The 19,070-nt window shown below is 49.6% G+C and overlaps 6 protein-coding genes across 6 annotated transcripts; all 6 read right to left on the reverse strand.

Moving 5' to 3' along the window:
- Nucleotides 1–4,378: 4,378 nt before the first annotated feature.
- On the reverse strand, nucleotides 4,379–5,710 carry LOC149975767 (histone H2A). Its single transcript, XM_090204257.1, has one exon. It carries the CDS (start codon nucleotides 5,678–5,680, stop codon nucleotides 5,294–5,296), a length of 387 nt encoding a protein of 128 aa, XP_090060383.1. The 5' UTR covers nucleotides 5,681–5,710; the 3' UTR covers nucleotides 4,379–5,293.
- Nucleotides 5,236–6,946, reverse strand: LOC118940120 (histone H1). The gene has a single exon (XM_036948377.2). It carries the CDS (start codon nucleotides 6,944–6,946, stop codon nucleotides 6,323–6,325), a length of 624 nt encoding a protein of 207 aa, XP_036804272.1. The 3' UTR covers nucleotides 5,236–6,322.
- A 1,304-nt stretch (nucleotides 6,947–8,250) lies between these two features.
- On the reverse strand, nucleotides 8,251–9,726 carry LOC149975768 (histone H4). Its single transcript, XM_090204258.1, has one exon. The coding sequence runs from the start codon at nucleotides 9,691–9,693 to the stop codon at nucleotides 9,382–9,384; it is 312 nt and encodes a 103-aa protein (XP_090060384.1). The 5' UTR covers nucleotides 9,694–9,726; the 3' UTR covers nucleotides 8,251–9,381.
- Nucleotides 9,727–14,277: 4,551 nt separating this feature from the next.
- Nucleotides 14,278–14,808, reverse strand: LOC149975769 (histone H3-like). The gene has a single exon (XM_090204253.1). It carries the CDS (start codon nucleotides 14,806–14,808, stop codon nucleotides 14,308–14,310), a length of 501 nt encoding a protein of 166 aa, XP_090060379.1. The 3' UTR covers nucleotides 14,278–14,307.
- Nucleotides 14,278–15,934, reverse strand: LOC149975770 (histone H2A). Its single transcript, XM_090204254.1, has one exon. It carries the CDS (start codon nucleotides 15,577–15,579, stop codon nucleotides 15,193–15,195), a length of 387 nt encoding a protein of 128 aa, XP_090060380.1. The 5' UTR covers nucleotides 15,580–15,934; the 3' UTR covers nucleotides 14,278–15,192.
- Nucleotides 15,935–16,005: 71 nt separating this feature from the next.
- On the reverse strand, nucleotides 16,006–16,893 carry LOC149975771 (histone H1). Its single transcript, XM_090204256.1, has one exon. The coding sequence runs from the start codon at nucleotides 16,787–16,789 to the stop codon at nucleotides 16,166–16,168; it is 624 nt and encodes a 207-aa protein (XP_090060382.1). The 5' UTR covers nucleotides 16,790–16,893; the 3' UTR covers nucleotides 16,006–16,165.
- Between the last annotated feature and the right edge of the window lie 2,177 nt (nucleotides 16,894–19,070).

Raw genomic sequence — 19,070 nt, forward strand, 5'->3', positions numbered from 1 at the left:
GCGCGGGAAACACACTCAAATACTGAGCTATGTTGAACACAAGGCCCAACTGTGATGTCCCACTCTTCACATTGATTGGTGTTGTTCTACTTGTTGTTGTTGTTGCACCTGATTCAACTCTTTCAATCAGCTGTGCCTCTCCAGGGCTACCACAAAAAATGGCTACTCTACCCCTGCCTGGAGTTGGGAAACACTGAACTAGTAGGATTCAACCCACTGCAGTTGCCAGTCACACCTAATAGAGATAGGCGTTAAAACCTCAAATAGTGTCACAAGTACAAAGGAGAAACAAAGTGCAACATACGGGAAACAAATACACAAGGAATGCCACAAACCCTATAAGGGGTCCGTAATGTCACCTCAGCAGTCATGTAGCTCTTGAAGGCCATGTAATAACGTCATTCTTCTTTTTCTTCCCTAGACAGGATCCAGGTGGCCATGGGAAGGGTGGTGATACCTCTGCAAGCTGAAACGCAGTAAAACATTCCTCAGACACCCACCCAACACACACACAATAAAGGGATCATTTTCCTATGCGTACAGAGGTGATAGGGATGTGCAAATATTGTATGGTACTTTTTTCAAAAAACAATAACATAGCCTTATATTACGGAAATAGTGGTATGAGGTGGATCCTTTATAGGCCAGAGAGCCTCAGCTGTTGCATTGAATGATCTCAACAGGTCATTTCAAAGGGGACAAATGAGGCCCAAGGGCACATACTGGCGATTGACCAATCGGTGCAGTTGATTCACATCTCAGATGTGACTAGGTATCATCTTACAACTTATTGTTGCCATAATTGTCTCTTACGTGCACTTAGTGGCTGCCGGCCCTCGGTTTAGTACATCGAGCAACAGAGGTTGCCTTTTAGGAGAATGACTGACAAGCGTTCAACTAGCTGGGATGCAGCTAGTGTCATCAAAGCACTTTGTCATAGCAAGTTAGAAGAAATAGGTTAAGGTTACGAAAAGGCTTAGGCTTACCCCAAATGTCACGTCCGTTCGTAGCTGTACTCCGTGTAGGCACAACAAGTCATCACACAGAGAGCACACTTGAAGCACAACTGCACTGCCTGGAAGGCCGCAACGGACTGAATTGGAATCCCTCAAACAGCACGCTAACTACATTCCGCTTTATGATGTCACAGTCAGCCCCTCGGAACACTGGTCCTCAACAATCTCAAACACCTTGGATACCCAAGCCAAACATTCTCGAATCACTCACATTCACAAATCAACCAGGGCGAAGAAGGCTGCCAGGAATTGAATGCTGAAAAGCTAACCTCCTTCACAGAGCAACATCATAGGACTGGGAGTTTGTGTTCAACAGCTTGCGTTCCCCTATTATCAAGGGCTTAGTTCCTCTATAGGCTACAGTGCAGATACTTCACATGCAGAGTACAACAACAAATAACAGAGGGCCTGTTACCACACCCTATAGGCTAGGAGTTGAACTTGGACCACAATGACATTGGTAGTAATTAGCCTGCAGCATAAATGACAGCTCCCTAACGGGGACATAAAGTGGAAATGGAAGTGCGACACATAGAGGAAAAGTCCTAATCCTAATCAAATAGACACATTTTTTTAAATTTTTATTTTTATTTATTTCACCAGGTAGGCAAGTTGAGAACAAGTTCTCATTTACAATTGCGACCTGGCCAAGATTAAGCAAAGCAGTTCGACACATACAACGACACAGACTTACACATGGAGTAAAACAAACATACAGTCAATAATACAGTATAAACAAGTCTATATACGATGTGAGCAAATGAGGTGAGATAAGGGAGGTAAAGGCAAAAAAAGCCCATGGTGGCAAAGTAAATACAATATAGCAAGTAAAACACTGGAATGGTACATTTGCAATGGAAGACATGTGCAAAGTAGAAATAAAAATAATGGGGTGCAAAGGAGCAAAATAAATAAATTCATTAAATACAGTAGGGAAAGAGGTAGTTGTTTGGCCTAAATTATAGGTGGGCTATGTACAGGTGCAGTAATCTGTGAGCTGCTCTGACAGTTGGTGCTTAAAGCTAGTGAGGGAGATAAGTGTTTCCAGTTTCAGAGATTTTTGTAGTTCGTTCCAGTCATTGGCAGCAGAGAACTGGAAGGAGAGGCGGCCAAAGAAAGAATTGGTTTTGGGGGTGACTAGAGAGATATACATACACCTGTTTAGCAGATGTCGGGAAATGCTTGTGTTACTAGCTCCAACAGCACAGTAAGATCTAACCATGTTCCAACATTCCACACAATACACCCAAATGCAATTGGAATACATCAATATATGGACGAGCAATGTCAGACCGTCCGTAGACTAACATACCTTACAATACAATACTTTATATATCCACATGACATGAGCTATGCAAACCACCTCCACGTTAGGAATGTGCCCAGTGATATCTAACAAAAACACACACCTCCGTGGAACCCACATGGCAAGACAGGAAGGAAGACATGCAGGAGTGCTCATGAAGAAGACCGGAATCATCTCCAATCAAGTGAACAATGTCAAAGGAATAGGGCAAGTCATATAGATAGGGAGGCATTTCACCGCCACCCGCTGGACCACAAGTCATTTTGCCAACACTGGCTCATCATTCAAAGCCACATAGGGAGGGATCTTAACACCACCTGCTGGATCAGAAGTGCCACTCACAATGGCCACACAGACCATTTCTCCCTCAACCTGATGCAATTGTCACAACAAGTATGTGCTCAAAATCAAACATTAACTACAACAGATCATCAAATAGGCAAACACATGCTCATGTAGAGTACCTCAAATTATACAGTTACTTTGTCACCAAAGCTAATCTGTCATTCATCTACAAATACATGCTCTTCTAAAGCCACAATGCAATGTTCACATGGTACATTTCATTTCTTACAATCTATGTCACTATTACTTCATTTGACTGCTCTTAAATCATATTCACTTAACCCTTTTCTTCACCTGCTGATTTTCTGCTGCTTTTGTCTCTTGCAGATTTGGACGTCATGTGAATCTATGTTTCTCAAGTATCAAAAGAGAGTAAGTTACATTGACCTACTTTATGAAAAACGGAATGGTACTTTTCTCTCTAGCCTAGTGCACTCTTTATCTGTAAGCTCCCCTACTGGTGTAGGTAGCTAAAAAAAAAAAAGGTACAGATGCCAGTACCCCATGTAGCCTATAGAACTTGATCTCGACGACCACATTTTACACCAATGCACCCCGACAATCGGTTGGTGGTCGGGAATCAAGTGGATGATTCTGGGACCAATTACAGGATGAGGGGTGTACTGAACTGTGCCTATAGCATGTCAAAAATCCCTCCAACGGGAAATAGGCCTTGGCAAATGGCCAGGGGCGCTGTCTTTTTCAGCACCACGGAGCTCCGCTATTACCTGTCTCATGAGTGAAGATGCAACAGCAGACAATTCCTGCTCTTTTGTCCTGAGATGACACACTTTAGCCGTGTCATTGCTGCATTTAACTGGCAGCCTGTATTTAGGGCCTTTACTTTGTCGTATCATTTGGTCAAGGGGTTTCGATTCCTCAGCAAATCTTCTTGGAAAAATGAACTAAATCCCACATCAGAAGTCGACTTCAAATCACGCCAAAGACACACGACTCTACTCTACTTTTTTTCGACCACCTTTCACTTGCGCCGGACAGAGATATATCATTTTACTTTCAATAGCTTAGTCAGTCGCATGAATTATGGGGTGCACACAGCTAACGTTGTAATGATCGGATCAAAACATGGATTTTTGGGGCCATCGAGGAATGTCACATGGGCCAGAAATCATTGAATGGCCATTTTCACAAAGGAATAGACAGACTCTAGCATGTTACATTCCAAGAGCAATTGGAATCGAAAAAACACAACGTGCCCCACTTGGGGACCCGAGGACCGAGTTTGGGAAACGCTGGCCTGAAGATCAAATACCAATAGGGAGCCACTATGACGTGCTCACACGCTGACAGTACCAGCGTTTAACCACTAGATGGCCTCCGTGCTCCACGGTAAACTTTTCCCATCTCATCAGCGGCACTTTCAAAGTCAGTTGTTCTTAGCTACATAGTGACCATTTTTGACACTTTTTGCCCTATATCATTACTATCACTCATTACTGCTAGTGTATTTTTCCCCTCTTCTACTCTAGGCATACATCTAATCACATATAGAGAGCGTTATTGAAACGACTCAAGTCAGTTAAGAACCAACTCTTATTTACAATCACGGCCGGTGGTGATACAGCCTGGAATCGAACCACGGTCTGTAGTGACTCGAGAACAGGGAACATACACGGTGGGAAAGGGGCGTGTACAAATGGAACAATTGTGCCTTTTTGACTGAAATATGGAGGTGGCTCTTAAAAGAGCCTTTGGGGGATTTTGGAGATCAGGTCATCGTTTATGCGCGCTCTCCGCGAATACGACGGGCCAGCTGGATGTCCTTGGGCATGATGGTCACCCTCTTGGCGTGGATGGCGCACAGGTTGGTGTCCTCGAACAGGCCGACCAGGTAAGCCTCGCTTGCCTCCTGCAGGGCCATCACTGCGGAACTCTGGAAGCGCAGGTCGGTCTTAAAGTCCTGGGCAATTTCTCGCACCAGGCGCTGGAAAGGCAGTTTGCGGATCAGCAGCTCAGTGGACTTCTGGTAACGACGGATCTCTCTAAGAGCCACGGTGCCGGGCCTGTAACGGTGAGGCTTCTTCACGCCGCCGGTGGCCGGGGCGCTCTTGCGCGCAGCCTTGGTGGCGAGCTGCTTCCTGGGTGCTTTGCCACCGGTGGATTTGCGAGCGGTTTGCTTGGTTCTGGCCATGGCGCTAGCTAGCTTCCTTCTTTCACAGTCGGAGTATAGCCTCAAAATGCCTATGTGAAGTTTATAAAGCCGGCAGCGGCGTCTGCTCATTGGTCACCATCTCCGCACCGCCCTGATTGGCCCGTTGCGGAGGCCTCCTCCGCCGCCCATTGGACGGGAGGCTCGGCCTCTCCGTGCCGCCCCAAAATGCAACCCCCACCCTCGCCGAGGCGCGCTTGGGTCTTTTGTTAGGGCCGCGAGCAACGTTACACTTGACGCGCAATAATGCTCTCATTCTAGCCTACTAGTTGTTATCCTTCATTTAGGCCTCATGTGGGCACTTGATACGGTGCCGTCTGTATGTGTGTGTATCTAACACGCCAAATAATTGGCCAGGCATAGAAAGGACACTTTGCGCTTTTGTTGAGCTAGGTGGTTGGCTCTTAAAAGAGCCTTTGTGGGTTGAGTAGTCAAGTTGCAGCCGCACCAGCGATTTTACTTGGCTTTGACGGCCTTCTCAGTCTTCTTGGGGAGCAGCACTGCCTGGATGTTGGGCAGAACACCACCCTGCGCGATGGTCACGCCGCCAAGCAGTTTGTTCAGCTCCTCGTCGTTACGGACTGCCAGCTGCAGGTGACGGGGGATGATACGAGTCTTCTTGTTGTCACGGGCAGCGTTTCCGGCCAACTCCAGGATCTCAGCAGTCAGGTACTCGAGCACTGCGGCCAGGTACACTGGTGCGCCAGCGCCCACACGCTCGGCGTAGTTGCCTTTACGCAGCAGCCTGTGCACACGGCCCACGGGGAACTGGAGCCCGGCACGGGATGAACGTGTCTTTGCCTTCGCCCTGGCCTTGCCTCCGGTTTTGCCTCTTCCGCTCATATTGGTAGCTTCAGTATGTCACAGAAAGTCTGAATGAGCCGCTGGCCACCTCGAGAGTCTTACTTATACCTCGCCACAAAAGCCATCGATTGGCCACCGGACCGGTGTGGCCTTATCCAATTGGAGTGAGGGAGGGACAGACAGACAGGCAGTCAGCCCTAAGCCCGCCCCCACCCACCCGCCCGCAGGCAGGCAGGCAGCAGAGTGACGAGGGCTAGGCTACTCTGTTTCCCTCCGACTTTTGTTACTTTTTCACGTTGGCGGGAGCGCCAAAGTGACAACTCAAATCACTGAAACATGTATCAATCAATTCGAGAGTGGCTCATAATACAAATGGCTGCTGTCCAACCCACTATAGTATGTATGCTTATTATTATCAGGATCAATGTGACATGCCAATTCTAACACATCACAACAATGTTGACTGGTGAGGGTGCTGCACTCTTGAGTGACAAATGTAAAGCCATTTAGCCACTCCAAAATGTGGTGCGTAAAAGTCATTCATTTCATTTCTTTTGCACCACGGGTAGGTAGGTGGAATGGAATGACATGCGCTTTTATGGAAAGAGGTGGGTGGCTCTTAAAAGAGCCTTTTGTGGTAACAACATGTGTCGAGTAGAAAGAACACTGTTTGTAATAGGTTTACTTCTTCTTGGGGGCTGCCTTCTTGGCCTTGGCCGCCTTGGGCTTGGCGGCTTTGGGCTTCGCTGCCTTGGTAGCCTTCTTGGGGCTCTTGGCCGCTTTCTTGGCCGCTGCGGCGGGCTTCTTCACCTTCTTTGGGCTCTTGGCGGCCTTTTTGGGTGTAGCGGGCTTCTTGGCCTTCTTGGGGGACTTCTTTGCGGCCACGGCCTTCTTGGCTGCTACCTTCTTGGGCTTCTTGGCGGCGGCGGGCTTCTTGGCGGCCACCTTCTTAGCTTTGGGGGCTGCGGCTTTCTTGGCGGGCTTCTTTGCCTCGACGGCCTTCTTGTTGAGCTTGAAGGAGCCGGAAGCACCGGTGCCCTTAGTCTGGACCAGGGTGCCCTTGGTGACGAGGCTCTTGACGGCGATCTTGACACGGGAGTTGTTCTTCTCCACGTCGTAGCCGCCTGCCGCCAGAGACTTCTTGAGCGCGGCCAGGGACACGCCGCTCCTCTCCTTGGAGGCGGACACCGCCTTGACGATGAGCTCGCCTACGCTGGGTCCCGCTTTCTTGGGCTTGGCTGCTGCCTTCTTCTTGGGTGCCTTGGCCGGCGCGGCGGCGGCGGGTGCTGGTGCGACTTCTGCCATGTCTGTCGTTCGGTCCGGTAAACACACACACTTACAACACTACGGTAGTCTGTGAGGAGGAGTACTTTGCTGTAGACGCTGCTCTGCGCTATTGAAGCTCCACACCGTGCAGGGGGCTGGCCTTAAACGCGACATGAGAACCATGTAGACTCAAGCCACCCAGCTCGGCTTCTCCGGGCTGGCCAAATGCTCTTTCACTTGTGTTTTCTGGTCGCCAATATCGGGCCAAAAGTCACCGACGGAGCCGCGTTTTTGGCCCAAAAGCGAACGGCCCAGCGAGCAGACTTGTGTCCGTTCAGAATAAAGTCATGTGGGCTGCAGAAGCCCCGTGCATTTTGCTGCGACTCGCTCAAAACCTCACCGTTCGACTGTCGGGTGGAGCGGTGCGCACTGCTTTTCCTGTGCTATTTGTCTCCTAAATGGCCTAAAAGTGCATCCGATTGCGAGCACCATTGATTGTGGAGTGAGCCGAGATGTCTGGCAAGGGAATCAAATGGTTTGGCGTCCCCTGATGTGCTCCTTGGTGTTTTAAAGGAGAGCTCTTTTGGGGACCTTAAAACACATGCACTTGTGAGGCCTGGCTGAGACTAGTTTCACGTTGTATTCGTCATGTGTCCAGGAGGCAAACGAGAAATAATACACTGTCCAACGACATGCTTACTTGCACTTTGTGTGTGTGTGTGTGATGTTTTATTAGTATGAGTTTATTAGTTGGATTTGGAGCCTGTGTGTTTTCTTGTGCTAGGTAGTCTCTCTCTCTGTCTGTGTGTCTCTTTCAAAAGCGTGTCAGAGAGAGAGAGAGAGAGAGAGAGAGAGATAGGCTTGTGGCCTTCTCGCAGTCCTTCCTCGCTTGACTCCGCAGCGTGACTCACTCGTGCCGGTCTTTGTGTCTGTGGGTCTTGGTGTCTGGCTGTGCGGCCGGCGCTATGGAGGCTGGCGCCCCATGTGCTTGTCCGCCCTGATATAGGCCTAGAGAGAGAGATTTGGAGCCTCTTCTTCTCTCTCCTCCTCCCTCTTGTACAGGTGTGTGTAAGGGATGTGAAACGGCTAGTTTCAATCGGTGACGTCACTTGCTCTGAGACTGTTGTTGATGATGTGTGCAGAGGGTCCCTGGTTCGGCCTAAAGTTATACTGTTACACAGGCTCCAGTCATCGGAGCACGAGTGGAATCCCACTCACTGTGTTATACTGCCATGCACACATTCCTACCCTGTTCATGTCAGCATCATTTATTCCCTCTCCCCCCTTTTTGACATGTCCTCCACACACACACACACATATGGATTTGCTTTTTTCACTGACAGGTTGGGTGGCTCTTAAAAGAGCCTTTGGGTTACTACAGCACTCCAAATGGGCTGTTTACTTGGAGCTGGTGTACTTGGTCACGGCCTTGGTGCCCTCGGACACTGCGTGCTTGGCCAGCTCTCCGGGGAGCAGCAGGCGCACTGCGGTCTGGATCTCCCTGGAGGTGATGGTGGAACGCTTGTTGTAGTGGGCCAGGCGAGACGACTCTCCGGCGATACGCTCGAAGATGTCGTTCACGAACGAGTTCATGATTCCCATGGCCTTGGAGGAGATGCCGGTATCGGGGTGGACCTGCTTCAGGACTTTGTACACGTAAATGGCGTAGCTCTCCTTCCTCGACTTTCGGCGTTTCTTGCCGCCTTTCCCTGCGGTCTTGGTGACGGCTTTCTTGGAGCCCTTCTTGGGCGCGGACTTTGCTGGCTCGGGCATGATGCTGATGTCTCGCTGCTTCTCACAAACGAATGAGGGGGTGGAGAGCCCTTTCCCTCTTATGAAGACGAAGCTAAGCTAATTCGCCGGCCGTGGACACACCCCTGCTTTCTCATAGGCGCCCCTGCCATTTGCCCAGTGGAGCTGAGCGCGCATAAGAGCCTTCCACTCAGAGGCTTGCTTCCCTAACAAAGACCATAGCCTATGCTCTGTCACTGGTGGGGAATGGTGTGTTTCCAAAAAAAGTCCTACAATGGCCAAAAATAAGGCTCCCCTTTTTGGTACTTGGTGGGGATTTCCCAGCCGTGGTGCCTTTATTTCGGGTGTCTCGTAATACGACTGTACGCAAAGCCTGCACTGAACATAGCCTCCCTCCTGTCATGAACACTCCCTCCCTGTCCACTCAAGAGTGGCTCATGGTTTAATACGACTGTAGGCAAAGCCTGCACTGAACATAGCCTCCCTCCTGTCATGAACACTCCCTCCCTGTCCACTCAAGAGTGGCTCATGGTTTAATACGACTGTAGGCAAAGCCTGCACTGAACATAGCCTCCTGTCACGAATACTCCCTCCCTGTCCACTCAAGAGTGGCTCATGGTTTCCTACGATAATGGATTTGACCCTTTTGAAGCGGATGTGGGTGGCTCTTAAAAGAGCCTTTGGGTTCAAGTCGGGATGTTGACGTTCCGAGAAGAGTGCGTTTAACCGCCGAAACCGTACAGGGTGCGTCCCTGGCGTTTCAGAGCGTAGACCACGTCCATGGCCGTAACGGTCTTCCTCTTGGCGTGCTCGGTGTAGGTGACGGCGTCACGGATCACGTTCTCAAGGAACACCTTCAGGACACCGCGGGTCTCCTCGTAGATCAGCCCGGAGATACGCTTCACGCCGCCACGGCGAGCCAGACGGCGAATGGCGGGCTTGGTGATTCCCTGGATGTTATCGCGGAGAACCTTACGGTGACGCTTAGCGCCTCCTTTTCCGAGTCCCTTGCCGCCTTTACCTCTTCCAGACATCGTGTGTTCGCTAGCTGAGTTCAAGTGAATTAATGACGTAATTTTCGGTGCTCGGGTGCTCTTATTATCTGCGTTTGGTGGACCTGATTGAAGCCAGTGGCACAGAAAGCGCGCGCTTTTGCCTGGCCTCTGCTGCAAAGGGGAGGGCAGGGCGTTCGTTGTAGGGAACAATGGAGGAAGAAGAAATCAAAGCTACTTACTTACATGCGCGGGAAACACACTCAAATACTGAGCTATGTTGAACACAAGGCCCAACTGTGATGTCCCACTCTTCACATTGATTGGTGTTGTTCTACTTGTTGTTGTTGTTGCACCTGATTCAACTCTTTCAATCAGCTGTGCCTCTCCAGGGCTACCACAAAAAATGGCTACTCTACCCCTGCCTGGAGTTGGGAAACACTGAACTAGTAGGATTCAACCCACTGCAGTTGCCAGTCACACCTAATAGAGATAGGCGTTAAAACCTCAAATAGTGTCACAAGTACAAAGGAGAAACAAAGTGCAACATACGGGAAACAAATACACAAGGAATGCCACAAACCCTATAAGGGGTCCGTAATGTCACCTCAGCAGTCATGTAGCTCTTGAAGGCCATGTAATAACGTCATTCTTCTTTTTCTTCCCTAGACAGGATCCAGGTGGCCATGGGAAGGGTGGTGATACCTCTGCAAGCTGAAACGCAGTAAAACATTCCTCAGACACCCACCCAACACACACACAATAAAGGGATCATTTTCCTATGCGTACAGAGGTGATAGGGATGTGCAAATATTGTATGGTACTTTTTTCAAAAAACAATAACATAGCCTTATATTACGGAAATAGTGGTATGAGGTGGATCCTTTATAGGCCAGAGAGCCTCAGCTGTTGCATTGAATGATCTCAACAGGTCATTTCAAAGGGGACAAATGAGGCCCAAGGGCACATACTGGCGATTGACCAATCGGTGCAGTTGATTCACATCTCAGATGTGACTAGGTATCATCTTACAACTTATTGTTGCCATAATTGTCTCTTACGTGCACTTAGTGGCTGCCGGCCCTCGGTTTAGTACATCGAGCAACAGAGGTTGCCTTTTAGGAGAATGACTGACAAGCGTTCAACTAGCTGGGATGCAGCTAGTGTCATCAAAGCACTTTGTCATAGCAAGTTAGAAGAAATAGGTTAAGGTTACGAAAAGGCTTAGGCTTACCCCAAATGTCACGTCCGTTCGTAGCTGTACTCCGTGTAGGCACAACAAGTCATCACACAGAGAGCACACTTGAAGCACAACTGCACTGCCTGGAAGGCCGCAACGGACTGAATTGGAATCCCTCAAACAGCACGCTAACTACATTCCGCTTTATGATGTCACAGTCAGCCCCTCGGAACACTGGTCCTCAACAATCTCAAACACCTTGGATACCCAAGCCAAACATTCTCGAATCACTCACATTCACAAATCAACCAGGGCGAAGAAGGCTGCCAGGAATTGAATGCTGAAAAGCTAACCTCCTTCACAGAGCAACATCATAGGACTGGGAGTTTGTGTTCAACAGCTTGCGTTCCCCTATTATCAAGGGCTTAGTTCCTCTATAGGCTACAGTGCAGATACTTCACATGCAGAGTACAACAACAAATAACAGAGGGCCTGTTACCACACCCTATAGGCTAGGAGTTGAACTTGGACCACAATGACATTGGTAGTAATTAGCCTGCAGCATAAATGACAGCTCCCTAACGGGGACATAAAGTGGAAATGGAAGTGCGACACATAGAGGAAAAGTCCTAATCCTAATCAAATAGACACATTTTTTTAAATTTTTATTTTTATTTATTTCACCAGGTAGGCAAGTTGAGAACAAGTTCTCATTTACAATTGCGACCTGGCCAAGATTAAGCAAAGCAGTTCGACACATACAACGACACAGACTTACACATGGAGTAAAACAAACATACAGTCAATAATACAGTATAAACAAGTCTATATACGATGTGAGCAAATGAGGTGAGATAAGGGAGGTAAAGGCAAAAAAAGCCCATGGTGGCAAAGTAAATACAATATAGCAAGTAAAACACTGGAATGGTACATTTGCAATGGAAGACATGTGCAAAGTAGAAATAAAAATAATGGGGTGCAAAGGAGCAAAATAAATAAATTCATTAAATACAGTAGGGAAAGAGGTAGTTGTTTGGCCTAAATTATAGGTGGGCTATGTACAGGTGCAGTAATCTGTGAGCTGCTCTGACAGTTGGTGCTTAAAGCTAGTGAGGGAGATAAGTGTTTCCAGTTTCAGAGATTTTTGTAGTTCGTTCCAGTCATTGGCAGCAGAGAACTGGAAGGAGAGGCGGCCAAAGAAAGAATTGGTTTTGGGGGTGACTAGAGAGATATACATACACCTGTTTAGCAGATGTCGGGAAATGCTTGTGTTACTAGCTCCAACAGCACAGTAAGATCTAACCATGTTCCAACATTCCACACAATACACCCAAATGCAATTGGAATACATCAATATATGGACGAGCAATGTCAGACCGTCCGTAGACTAACATACCTTACAATACAATACTTTATATATCCACATGACATGAGCTATGCAAACCACCTCCACGTTAGGAATGTGCCCAGTGATATCTAACAAAAACACACACCTCCGTGGAACCCACATGGCAAGACAGGAAGGAAGACATGCAGGAGTGCTCATGAAGAAGACCGGAATCATCTCCAATCAAGTGAACAATGTCAAAGGAATAGGGCAAGTCATATAGATAGGGAGGCATTTCACCGCCACCCGCTGGACCACAAGTCATTTTGCCAACACTGGCTCATCATTCAAAGCCACATAGGGAGGGATCTTAACACCACCTGCTGGATCAGAAGTGCCACTCACAATGGCCACACAGACCATTTCTCCCTCAACCTGATGCAATTGTCACAACAAGTATGTGCTCAAAATCAAACATTAACTACAACAGATCATCAAATAGGCAAACACATGCTCATGTAGAGTACCTCAAATTATACAGTTACTTTGTCACCAAAGCTAATCTGTCATTCATCTACAAATACATGCTCTTCTAAAGCCACAATGCAATGTTCACATGGTACATTTCATTTCTTACAATCTATGTCACTATTACTTCATTTGACTGCTCTTAAATCATATTCACTTAACCCTTTTCTTCACCTGCTGATTTTCTGCTGCTTTTGTCTCTTGCAGATTTGGACGTCATGTGAATCTATGTTTCTCAAGTATCAAAAGAGAGTAAGTTACATTGACCTACTTTATGAAAAACGGAATGGTACTTTTCTCTCTAGCCTAGTGCACTCTTTATCTGTAAGCTCCCCTACTGGTGTAGGTAGCTCAAAAAAAAAAAGGTACAGATGCCAGTACCCCATGTAGCCTATAGAACTTGATCTCGACGACCACATTTTACACCAATGCACCCCGACAATCGGTTGGTGGTCGGGAATCAAGTGGATGATTCTGGGACCAATTACAGGATGAGGGGTGTACTGAACTGTGCCTATAGCATGTCAAAAATCCCTCCAACGGGAAATAGGCCTTGGCAAATGGCCAGGGGCGCTGTCTTTTTCAGCACCACGGAGCTCCGCTATTACCTGTCTCATGAGTGAAGATGCAACAGCAGACAATTCCTGCTCTTTTGTCCTGAGATGACACACTTTAGCCGTGTCATTGCTGCATTTAACTGGCAGCCTGTATTTAGGGCCTTTACTTTGTCGTATCATTTGGTCAAGGGGTTTCGATTCCTCAGCAAATCTTCTTGGAAAAATGAACTAAATCCCACATCAGAAGTCGACTTCAAATCACGCCAAAGACACACGACTCTACTCTACTTTTTTTCGACCACCTTTCACTTGCGCCGGACAGAGATATATCATTTTACTTTCAATAGCTTAGTCAGTCGCATGAATTATGGGGTGCACACAGCTAACGTTGTAATGATCGGATCAAAACATGGATTTTTGGGGCCATCGAGGAATGTCACATGGGCCAGAAATCATTGAATGGCCATTTTCACAAAGGAATAGACAGACTCTAGCATGTTACATTCCAAGAGCAATTGGAATCGAAAAAACACAACGTGCCCCACTTGGGGACCCGAGGACCGAGTTTGGGAAACGCTGGCCTGAAGATCAAATACCAATAGGGAGCCACTATGACGTGCTCACACGCTGACAGTACCAGCGTTTAACCACTAGATGGCCTCCGTGCTCCACGGTAAACTTTTCCCATCTCATCAGCGGCACTTTCAAAGTCAGTTGTTCTTAGCTACATAGTGACCATTTTTGACACTTTTTGCCCTATATCATTACTATCACTCATTACTGCTAGTGTATTTTTCCCCTCTTCTACTCTAGGCATACATCTAATCACATATAGAGAGCGTTATTGAAACGACTCAAGTCAGTTAAGAACCAACTCTTATTTACAATCACGGCCGGTGGTGATACAGCCTGGAATCGAACCACGGTCTGTAGTGACTCGAGAACAGGGAACATACACGGTGGGAAAGGGGCGTGTACAAATGGAACAATTGTGCCTTTTTGACTGAAATATGGAGGTGGCTCTTAAAAGAGCCTTTGGGGGATTTTGGAGATCAGGTCATCGTTTATGCGCGCTCTCCGCGAATACGACGGGCCAGCTGGATGTCCTTGGGCATGATGGTCACCCTCTTGGCGTGGATGGCGCACAGGTTGGTGTCCTCGAACAGGCCGACCAGGTAAGCCTCGCTTGCCTCCTGCAGGGCCATCACTGCGGAACTCTGGAAGCGCAGGTCGGTCTTAAAGTCCTGGGCAATTTCTCGCACCAGGCGCTGGAAAGGCAGTTTGCGGATCAGCAGCTCAGTGGACTTCTGGTAACGACGGATCTCTCTAAGAGCCACGGTGCCGGGCCTGTAACGGTGAGGCTTCTTCACGCCGCCGGTGGCCGGGGCGCTCTTGCGCGCAGCCTTGGTGGCGAGCTGCTTCCTGGGTGCTTTGCCACCGGTGGATTTGCGAGCGGTTTGCTTGGTTCTGGCCATGGCGCTAGCTAGCTTCCTTCTTTCACAGTCGGAGTATAGCCTCAAAATGCCTATGTGAAGTTTATAAAGCCGGCAGCGGCGTCTGCTCATTGGTCACCATCTCCGCACCGCCCTGATTGGCCCGTTGCGGAGGCCTCCTCCGCCGCCCATTGGACGGGAGGCTCGGCCTCTCCGTGCCGCCCCAAAATGCAACCCCCACCCTCGCCGAGGCGCGCTTGGGTCTTTTGTTAGGGCCGCGAGCAACGTTACACTTGACGCGCAATAATGCTCTCATTCTAGCCTACTAGTTGTTATCCTTCATTTAGGCCTCATGTGGGCACTTGATACGGTGCCGTCTATATGTGTGTGTATCTAACACGCCAAATAATTGGCCAGGCATAGAAAGGACACTTTGCGCTTTTGTTGAGCTAGGTGGTTGGCTCTTAAAAGAGCCTTTGGGGGTTGAGTAGTCAAGTTGCAGCCGCACCAGCGATTTTACTTGGCTTTGACGGCCTTCTCAGTCTTCTTGGGGAGCAGCACTGCCTGGATGTTGGGCAGAACACCACCCTGCGCGATGGTCACGCCGCCAAGCAGTTTGTTCAGCTCCTCGTCGTTACGGACTGCCAGCTGCAGGTGACGGGGGATGATACGAGTCTTCTTGTTGTCACGGGCAGCGTTTCCGGCCAACTCCAGGATCTCAGCAGTCAGGTACTCGAGCACTGCGGCCAGGTACACTGGTGCGCCAGCGCCCACACGCTCGGCGTAGTTGCCTTTACGCAGCAGCCTGTGCACACGGCCCACGGGGAACTGGAGCCCGGCACGGGATGAACGTGTCTTTGCCTTCGCCCTGGCCTTGCCTCCGGTTTTGCCTCTTCCGCTCATATTGGTAGCTTCAGTATGTCACAGAAAGTCTGAATGAGCCGCTGGCCACCTCGAGAGTCTTACTTATACCTCGCCACAAAAGCCATCGATTGGCCACCGGACCGGTGTGGCCTTATCCAATTGGAGTGAGGGAGGGACAGACAGACAGGCAGTCAGCCCTAAGCCCGCCCCCACCCACCCGCCCGCAGGCAGGCAGGCAGCAGAGTGACGAGGGCTAGGCTACTCTGTTTCCCTCCGACTTTTGTTACTTTTTCACGTTGGCGGGAGCGCCAAAGTGACAACTCAAATCACTGAAACATGTATCAATCAATTCGAGAGTGGCTCATAATACAAATGGCTGCTGTCCAACCCACTATAGTATGTATGCTTATTATTATCAGGATCAATGTGACATGCCAATTCTAACACCATTTAGCCACTCCAAAATGTGGTGCGTAAAAGTCATTCATTTCATTTCTTTTGCACCACGGGTAGGTAGGTGGAATGGAATGACATGCGCTTTTATGGAAAGAGGTGGGTGGCTCTTAAAAGAGCCTTTTGTGGTAACAACATGTGTCGAGTAGAAAGAACACTGTTTGTAATAGGTTTACTTCTTCTTGGGGGCTGCCTTCTTGGCCTTGGCCGCCTTGGGCTTGGCGGCTTTGGGCTTCGCTGCCTTGGTAGCCTTCTTGGGGCTCTTGGCCGCTTTCTTGGCCGCTGCGGCGGGCTTCTTCACCTTCTTTGGGCTCTTGGCGGCCTTTTTGGGTGTAGCGGGCTTCTTGGCCTTCTTGGGGGACTTCTTTGCGGCCACGGCCTTCTTGGCTGCTACCTTCTTGGGCTTCTTGGCGGCGGCGGGCTTCTTGGCGGCCACCTTCTTAGCTTTGGGGGCTGCGGCTTTCTTGGCGGGCTTCTTTGCCTCGACGGCCTTCTTGTTGAGCTTGAAGGAGCCGGAAGCACCGGTGCCCTTAGTCTGGACCAGGGTGCCCTTGGTGACGAGGCTCTTGACGGCGATCTTGACACGGGAGTTGTTCTTCTCCACGTCGTAGCCGCCTGCCGCCAGAGACTTCTTGAGCGCGGCCAGGGACACGCCGCTCCTCTCCTTGGAGGCGGACACCGCCTTGACGATGAGCTCGCCTACGCTGGGTCCCGCTTTCTTGGGCTTGGCTGCTGCCTTCTTCTTGGGTGCCTTGGCCGGCGCGGCGGCGGCGGGTGCTGGTGCGACTTCTGCCATGTCTGTCGTTCGGTCCGGTAAACACACACACTTACAACACTACGGTAGTCTGTGAGGAGGAGTACTTTGCTGTAGACGCTGCTCTGCGCTATTGAAGCTCCACACCGTGCAGGGGGCTGGCCTTAAACGCGACATGAGAACCATGTAGACTCAAGCCACCCAGCTCGGCTTCTCCGGGCTGGCCAAATGCTCTTTCACTTGTGTTTTCTGGTCGCCAATATCGGGCCAAAAGTCACCGACGGAGCCGCGTTTTTGGCCCAAAAGCGAACGGCCCAGCGAGCAGACTTGTGTCCGTTCAGAATAAAGTCATGTGGGCTGCAGAAGCCCCGTGCATTTTGCTGCGACTCGCTCAAAACCTCACCGTTCGACTGTCGGGTGGAGCGGTGCGCACTGCTTTTCCTGTGCTATTTGTCTCCTAAATGGCCTAAAAGTGCATCCGATTGCGAGCACCATTGATTGTGGAGTGAGCCGAGATGTCTGGCAAGGGAATCAAATGGTTTGGCGTCCCCTGATGTGCTCCTTGGTGTTTTAAAGGAGAGCTCTTTTGGGGACCTTAAAACACATGCACTTGTGAGGCCTGGCTGAGACTAGTTTCACGTTGTATTCGTCATGTGTCCAGGAGGCAAACGAGAAATAATACACTGTCCAACGACATGCTTACTTGCACTTTGTGTGTGTGTGTGTGTGTGTGTGTGATGTTTTATTAGTATGAGTTTATTAGTTGGATTTGGAGCCTGTGTGTTTTCTTGTGCTAGGTAGTCTCTCTCTCTGTCTGTGTGTCTCTTTCAAAAGCGTGTCAGAGAGAGAGAGAGAGAGATAGGCTTGTGGCCTTCTCGCAGTCCTTCCTCGCTTGACTCCGCAGCGTGACTCACTCGTGCCGGTCTTTCTGTCTGTGGGTCTTGGTGTCTGGCTGTGCGGCCGGCGCTATGGAGGCTGGCGCCCCATGTGCTTGTCCGCCCTGATATAGGCCTAGAGAGAGAGAGATTTGGAGCCTCTTCTTCTCTCTCCTCCTCCCTCTTGTACAGGTGTGTGTAAGGGATGTGAAACGGCTAGTTTCAATCGGTGACGTCACTTGCTCTGAGACTGTTGTTGATGATGTGTGCAGAGGGTCCCTGGTTCGGCCTAAAGTTATACTGTTACACAGGCTCCAGTCATCGGAGCACGAGTGGAATCCCACTCACTGCGTTATACTGCCATGCACACATTCCTACCCTGTTCATGTCAGCATCATTTATTCCCTCTCCCCCCTTTTTGACATGTCCTCCACACACACACACACACACATATATGGATTTGCTTTTTTCACTGACAGGCTGGGTGGCTCTTAAAAGAGCCTTTGGGTTACTACAGCACTCCAAATGGGCTGTTTACTTGGAGCTGGTGTACTTGGTCACGGCCTTGGTGCCCTCGGACACTGCGTGCTTGGCCAGCTCTCCGGGGAGCAGCAGGCGCACTGCGGTCTGGATCTCCCTGGAGGTGATGGTGGAACGCTTGTTGTAGTGGGCCAGGCGAGACGACTCTCCGGCGATACGCTCGAAGATGTCGTTCACGAACGAGTTCATGATTCCCATGGCCTTGGAGGAGATGCCGGTATCGGGGTGGACCTGCTTCAGGACTTTGTACACGTAAATGGCGTAGCTCTCCTTCCTCGACTTTCGGCGTTTCTTGCCGCCTTTCCCTGCGGTCTTGGTGACGGCTTTCTTGGAGCCCTTCTTGGGCGCGGACTTTGCTGGCTCGGGCATGATGCTGATGTCTCGCTGCTTCTCACAAACGAATGAGGGGGTGGAGAGCCCTTTCCCTCATATGAAGACGAAGCTAAGCTAATTCGCCGGCCGTGGACACACCCCTGCTTTCTCATAGGCGCCCCTGCCATTTGCCCAGTGGAGCTGAGCGCGCATAAGAGCCTTCCACTCAGAGGCTTGCTTCCCTAACAAAGACCATAGCCTATGCTCTGTCACTGGTGGGGAATGGTGTGTTTCCAAAAAAGTCCTACAATGGCCAAAAATAAGGCTCCCCTTTTTGGTACTTGGTGGGGATTTCCCAGCCGTGGTGCCTTTATTTCGGGTGTCTCGTAATACGACTGTACGCAAAGCCTGCACTGAACATAGCCTCCCTCCTGTCATGAACACTCCCTCCCTGTCCACTCAAGAGTGGCTCATGGTTTAATACGACTGTAGGCAAAGCCTGCACTGAACATAGCCTCCTGTCACGAATACTCCCTCCCTGTCCACTCAAGAGTGGCTCATGGTTTCCTACGATAATGGATTTGACCCTTTTGAAG

This window comes from Oncorhynchus mykiss, chromosome 17 (assembly GCF_057628025.1).
Source record: "Oncorhynchus mykiss isolate SJ-2025 chromosome 17, ASM5762802v1, whole genome shotgun sequence".
NCBI classification, from domain to species: Eukaryota; Metazoa; Chordata; class Actinopteri; order Salmoniformes; family Salmonidae; genus Oncorhynchus; species Oncorhynchus mykiss.